This window comes from Beta vulgaris, chromosome 6, assembly GCF_026745355.1.
Source record: "Beta vulgaris subsp. vulgaris cultivar EL10 chromosome 6, EL10.2, whole genome shotgun sequence".
Classification (NCBI taxonomy): Eukaryota; Viridiplantae; Streptophyta; class Magnoliopsida; order Caryophyllales; family Amaranthaceae; genus Beta; species Beta vulgaris.
The window spans coordinates 35,290,318-35,297,179 of NC_079207.1; the positions used below are offsets into that span (position 1 = coordinate 35,290,318).

The window sequence follows — 6,862 nt, forward strand, 5'->3', positions numbered from 1 at the left end:
TTATAATTAATGTCATGTCAGCTTTTTCTTTTTAATTAATGCCATGTCACATTTTTTTTAATTTTTTGGGATGTTAACGTTACAAACCAAAGTTCAGTACTTTAATTAACAGACATCCATTTTGAGTACCTTAACTGGAAGTTTTGAAAGTTCAGTACCTTAACTGCTACTTTTATCAAAGTTCAGTATCCTCCTGAATACTTAACTTGAGAAATTAGGTTACCCTTTTTTCAAGGAATCGGAGCTAGTTCTATGGTATATGAATAGTTAACTCCTATGAGCAAATAGTTGAAATTTTTATTATATTCCATGTCTACGATTAGTTAATTCTTGTTAGTCAGTTCTCAAGCCTTCCCATCAGTCAATACTAGCTCCATTATGAGGCATATAAGTCCACACATGCAAGAAGGCCGCCACACTTAATTGGTCCACAATTCAACTTGGCCTTTTTGTATGTATATTCTTGTTTAGACATGCCTGTCAAATATTACACCAACTTTAAATAACAGAAATATACAGAAGATAATTTTCAAAACCATGGAGTTCAAGTCGTCCATTAACGAGACTACATGGAAACTTTTCTCACTTGGAACCCTACTTGGGTGCTTCCTCCTTCTCCTCCTTGTAGACAAAATTCACCAAAATACTACTTTTTTTAGCACTAGAAACTATATGCTACAACTAAATCCTTCTAAATTACTTGATTCACCAACTAGCATGGTCAAACCTTTCGAACCTTCTAATGTTACTCTTGATAATACTCCCACAGATGAGAAGAACTTCGCCATTGATGACCACATCGATATAGCAGTAAACAAGACTACAAAAAAGTGCAATAATTTGTTTGACGGAAGATGGGTATATATACCAGAAGAAACTCCTAAATATGACTCAACCACATGTCCTTTCCTTGAGGAGAAGATGAGTTGCCAGAAGAATGGGAGACCTGATTTTGAGTATGAGAAGTGGAGATGGGAAGCTAGAGATTGTGATGTTCCCTTGTAAGTATGTACTAGCTAGTATCGCTTTCTATGTATGTACTTTATTTTTTTTAATATATCAAAGAATTTTAACAGAAATGTGCTTTTAACTCTGTATCTTAGGTTTAATGGATTACACATGATGGAAAGGCTTAGAAATAAAAGAATGATCATAGCCGGAGACTCACTTAACAGAAACATGTGGGAGTCTCTTGCTTGCCTTCTCTATACTTCCGTTTCTCCGTCTAGAGCTGAAGTCAAAGCTGAAAGCCCCGTCTACAAGATTTTCAAAGCAAAGGTATAACGAAAGTTTATATCTTGACAGCATGTTTGGTATGTGCGTGGTAGTAAATGATCCTAATGGCAATAATTATCTATGTAATGTGGAAGCAAAAATGGTAATTGAATCTTGTCTATAAATATTTATTTGCAAACAAATTTCATTCCCACTAAATACCACATCTAAAGTGGTAATGGACGATGAAAGCGTTATTTTATGGAGGTATATACTTGTGTTTGGGGAATAGATTACAGTGTAGAGATACACTAACGGCCCGTTTGGTAGTCATTAATAAATTGCGGTAATGGGAATGGATTTTAAGTGTAATTTTATTAGGGAAGCACCCTTAAAATCTCCATGGGGAGGCCTTTTTTTCTCCATGGACAAGCAATCTCACCCCTAAACTTGTGTTTTTGTCTCCAAGGGGAAGCAATTTTCATTACCACTCATTACCACCCTACAAGGTGGTATTGGATGGGAATGAAAATTCAAGAAGGAAATGGACACTTTAGGATAAATTAGCATTACCATGGTAATGGACAATGATATTTTTCACAAATTTACACACAAATTCACTCCCATTACCACCTTTTATGACCAACTACCAAACGGGCCGTAAAATCCATTATTATCACTATCATATATTATCACCACGAAACTAAGGGATTTTTTTTTGTAAACGATATATAGCTAATTATATTCTTCTCCACATTGCAGGATTATAACTTCACAGTTGAGTTTTATTGGAGCCCATTTTTAATTCATTTTGATAGAAATCATAAAAGTGGCAAAAAAGTTATTGTACTGGACAAGCTTTCACCCAATTCTGATGGGTGGCGAGGAGCTGATATTATGGTATTCAATTCCGGCCATTGGTGGGCTCATACGGGCAAATTTAAATCGTACGTTATTAATTAAAATAGAAACTTGTGAGCTTAACTTATTTACTACAATTCACGTTTCGTTATGATTATTGCGATTTTTCTTATAATTTGTTAGGTGGGATTTGTTTCAATATGGAGATGACCTAAAGGAGGAGATGCCAATAGAGAAAGCATACAAACGGGGAATGAGAACATGGGCCAAATGGATCAAGAGTAACGTTGATCCCAAGAAAACAACCGTGTTTTTCAGGAGCATTTCAGCTGAGCATACACAACGGAAGTATGATCAATGGTGCTACAATGTGACACAACCTATGGATAGATCATATTTATCGGTTTACCCTAAATCATTTGTGGACACCATTGAGGGCTTGATCAAAAAAATGAGCAAATTGCAAGTAAAGTACTTGAACATCACCAAGCTTACCGAGTATAGAATTGATGCACACCCGTCCGTTTTCCGAAGCTCAGATTGGAAAATTTTAACCAAGAAATTTGAAGATAACATTTCGGGTTATGCTGATTGTAGTCATTGGTGCCTTCCTGGAGTACCTGATACTTGGAATAGATTATTATATGTTTATATGTTCTTTCAAAAAGAAGATATTTAATGCAATTAAGCATCATATTTTTTTCTAATTATTTTTTACCAAGTCGTTGTGTATGATTTATTTGACTATATGTTACAAAAGTTAATCAAAGATAATCGACGAGAACATTAGAGATGTGCATAATTATTTACAAATTAAGGTCATGTTGCGAATTGCTATAGATCTTTAAACCCCCAATTGCATGATGGAACACACAGAGTAGTATAATATAATGATAGTGGGTCACAGCCGAACAGCGGGCAACATAATTGACAACGTGGAAATATTCCCCCTTGAATCTTGATGGAAGGGACAGAACCACAACTGTGTTACTTCGAGCAAAAGAAAAGGGGTGAATCAGTGAAAAGTCAACGTAAGTCGATAACATATATCTCAATCGCCACTGGTTAGCAAAGAAAACATACCATAGCTTGCCTTCGTGTTGAAGCTGGCGAGAAATATCTATGTCTCATGTGAGTACTAGTCTTGGGTGCCCGTGTAATGCATGGATTAGTATTATCTATTTTCTCATCAGCATAATAAGTGCAAATGTGAAATAAATAAATATTATATAACTCATAAATAATATTTGTTGTAAATTATTATATTATGGAGGAAGTATAAAATAGGGTCTGAAACCAAATCTTCGAATGCCAAACAACCACCGGCCTATAAGAAATCGGACACAAGATCTATATATATATATATATATATATATATATTATATATAATATATATATATATAATATATATTATATATATTTACAGAATCAATATTGTTTCTGCCTAGAAATTAAGGGTGATAATTCCTTTGCTTAGGGAATACCGGGTCAGATCTGAATGTCCTGAGTCCAAAGTCCGTACGCCGGAATCCTGCAAAAGTAATGGTTAGACTACCCCGGGGGTTGTTCCAGGATCGCCTCTCCAACGCTCAAGTCAGTGATCAAGCTAGAGAGATAAAGTATAGAGAGAGATGCTCTGATTTGTTAGGTAAGAATTCAATACCTTCTCATTGATGAGGGGGTTGAGTATTTATAGTGCTTGAGATATCCCAGCGGTAGGCCAGCTGGAATTCACTGACAGCTGGGAGGCACTATCACAGGTGGGCCCTCTGGGGGCTTAAGGCCTTGCTGGGCTTGAATTGTCCCTGGCTGGCTTAACCTGGGAAATAAGCCCAAACAATTAGCCCCACGCCAGGAATGGGAAACATCGAAGCCTGGCTGAAGTGTCTTCCGTTCGTGGCGGAACCTGGATAGCCTTGAATCCAGACCGACCCGGTCTCCTGGAGGAGAGGGGAGGCATGTGCCGACCCAGTCTCTTCGAGGAGAGGGGTGGCATGTGCCGACCCGATCTTCTTGAGGAGGGGGGATGCATGTGCCGACCCAGTCTCTTCGAGGAGAGGGGTGGCATGTGCCGACCCGGTCTCTTCCAGAAGAGGGGAGGCATATGTGCCGACCCTCTCTTAGAGGAGAGGGGAGGCATATGTGCCGAACCGGTCTTTTGGAGGAGAGGGGAGGCATATGTGCCGACCTGGCCTCTTAGAGGAAAGGGGAGGCATATGTGCCGACCCGGTCTCTTGGAGGAGAGGGGAGGCATATGTGCCGACCCGGTCTGGAGAGGGGAGGCATACGCGCCGACCCGGTCTCTTGGAGGAGAGGGGAGGCATGTGCCGACCCGGTCCCTTAGAGGAAAGGCAGGGTATTGCTCATACATGGCTCGGATGAGGGGCCAATGAGCCCCATGCTTGTCCGAGCCGGCTCTTTCTCTTGCTAAGTTAATCTGGGACTTAGGAAATTTACTCAACCAAGGAGGAGAGCCTCCTTGGGTCGAGTCGGCTGGACGCGGCTCGGATGAGGGGCCAATGAGCCCCATGCTTGTCCGAGCCGGTTCCTTCTCTCGCTAAGTCAATCTGGGACTTGGGAGATTTACTCAACCAAAGAGGAGGCCTCTTGGGCCGAGTGGTTGGACGCGGCTCGGATGAGGGCCAATGAGCCCCTGCTTGTCCGAGCCGGTTCCTTCTCACGCTAAATCAATCTGGCACTTAGGAGATTACTCAACCTAAGAGGAGAGCCTCCTTGGGTCGAGACGGTTGGACGCGGCTCGGATGAGGGGCCAATGAGCCCCATGCTTGTCCGAGCCGGTGCCTGCTCTCGCTAAGTCAATCTGGGACTTAGGAGATTACTCAACCTAAGAGGAGAGCCTCCTTGGGCCGATGCGTTGGACCGGCTCGGATGAGGGGCCAATGAGCCCCATGCTTGTCCGAGCCGTGCCTGCTCTCGCTAAGTCAATCTGGGACTTAGGAGATTTACTCAACCAAAGAGGAGAGCCTCCTTGGGCCGAGCTGGTTGGACGCGGCTCGGATGAGAGGCCAATGAGCCCCATGCTTGTCCGAGCCGGTGCCTGCTCTCGCTAAGTCAATCTGGGACTTAGGAGATTACTCAACCAAGAGGAGAGCCTCCTTGGGCGAGCTGGTTGGCGCGGCTCGATGAGGGGCCAATGAGCCCCATGCTTGTCCGAGCCGTGCCTGCTCTCGCTAAGTCAATCTGGGACTTAGGAATTACTCAACCAAAGAGGAGACCTCCTTGGGCCGAGCTGGTTGGACGCGGCTCGGATGAGGGGCCAATGAGCCCCATGCTTGTCCGAGCCGGTGCCTAAGATCTTGGACCACTGGCTGAGGTGACCGAGCTGGTAACCTTGAGCTGATGAACTAGAATCTTGAGCTGGTGAACTTAATAGTTTCTTGAACCCAAATGCCACGTGGCAACGTGGATTATTGGGTGCTTGAAAACATGGTGGCGATTCAACTTCTGGTCATTTATGACCTTTGTGACTTTCGCCTTTAGGGTTGCGCCTTTTACAGTTTTGGGCATCTGAGAGGCCCATTAAGGGGCGCAAGGAGGTCCCGGTCCAAGATTGACGCGGGACACGGAACCGAGGATTTTGCCTATAATAGGGAGAGGGGGGAGATTTGGCCATTTCCTAATTTCTCTCTCTGTCTAAAATTTGAGATTTTCTGCTTTCTCTCTCTCTACTTTTAGAGCTCTTTCTCTCTCTAAGTCCGGGTTCCATCTTCTTCGTCCGACCAGGTACGCTTTTGTTTTGTTTTTTCACTAAGTTTTTCTTCTCTTTCTTTTAATAAAATCGGCCGACCCCCTTCTGTTGATAAATAATGGGGAGCTCGTCCGAGTCAGTGACACCCCTCCTCACCTCCTTATAATTTAGCCGAGGAAGTGAGGGGTATGGGAATGGTATTGGTGTCAACTTTAATAAGTTGCCCGGATCCCTCGGCTGTGCCTGAGGCGCTTTCCCTCCCGAGTACTCCTTCGCAAGCCGAGGAGGAGGAGGCCGAGGGTGCCATCCCCCTACCCTGGGAGGTGTCCCTGGCCTATCCCTCTTCGAGGAGTTACTTAGACAAATATCTGTCTGATGGTGTAGTTAGGATAACTATGCCGGGAGAAGAAGGCGAGGCTTCAACATCCGGGCGGCTCGCGTATCCAGAGATAGATCCCAGGGGCTGACCGGGAGCGAAGTTCCCCCTTCCGTCATTAATAAAAGCCCTGCTAGAGGATGCCCGAGGCCAAGCGGCACAATTTCAGATAAAGGACCCATATTTGCTGGTCCGACCCGATGCTAGCCACACCATTCTGAGCCCACCACCCGGATGCACTGCCTTCTACTATAAAGCCATGGAAATGGGCTTGAGGTTCCCGCTGACCCAGTTCGAGAAGGACTTACTGAACGCCTACAACTTGTGTCTGGGTCAGCTTTCTCCGAATTCTTGGGGTGGTATTTTGGCCGTCCAGGTAATCTGCGACATTATCGGCGTTAGGCCGACCCTCACTCTCTGGCGACATTTGTACAAACTTTTTGAGATGCCTGCCGGGGATCATGGCCCTGGTTGGTGGTGCTTCCAGGCTCGGCGAGGCTACCGAACCGTACTTGACCTTCCCACCTCCCAAAAGGGGTTTCGCCGAGAGTTTGCCTTCGTCTACCACGGGGGAGAATGGGGTATTCCAACTGTTCCCCCATCTGTCGACCCCAACCACTGTATGAACTTCAAAGTGCCCGAGCTATCGGAGTACGAAGCAGTGGCCGCCATCTACATGCAATTGGAGGCCAAAATAGTAG

General features: G+C 44.3%; 1 protein-coding gene across 1 annotated transcript; it reads left to right on the forward strand.

Annotated features, from left to right (window-relative positions):
* The first annotated feature begins 429 nt into the window (after positions 1-429).
* On the forward strand, positions 430-2,783 carry LOC104896559 (protein trichome birefringence-like 40). The gene is made up of 4 exons (XM_010683317.4): positions 430-1,001; positions 1,104-1,278; positions 1,978-2,162; positions 2,260-2,783. The coding sequence occupies exons 1-4, from the start codon at positions 538-540 to the stop codon at positions 2,753-2,755; spliced, it is 1,320 nt and encodes a 439-aa protein (XP_010681619.2). The 5' UTR covers positions 430-537; the 3' UTR covers positions 2,756-2,783.
* The last annotated feature ends 4,079 nt before the right edge of the window (positions 2,784-6,862 follow it).

Excerpts from the sequence above, each read along its gene's own strand:
- LOC104896559 (XM_010683317.4), top strand. The coding sequence starts at position 538 with ATGGAGTTCAAGTCGTCCATTAACGAGACTACATGGAAACTTTTCTCA. Across the intron at positions 1,002-1,103 it reads AGAGATTGTGATGTTCCCTT|GTTTAATGGATTACACATGA; the intron begins GTAAGTATGTAC and ends TCTGTATCTTAG. Across the intron at positions 2,163-2,259 it reads CATACGGGCAAATTTAAATC|GTGGGATTTGTTTCAATATG; the intron begins GTACGTTATTAA and ends ATAATTTGTTAG.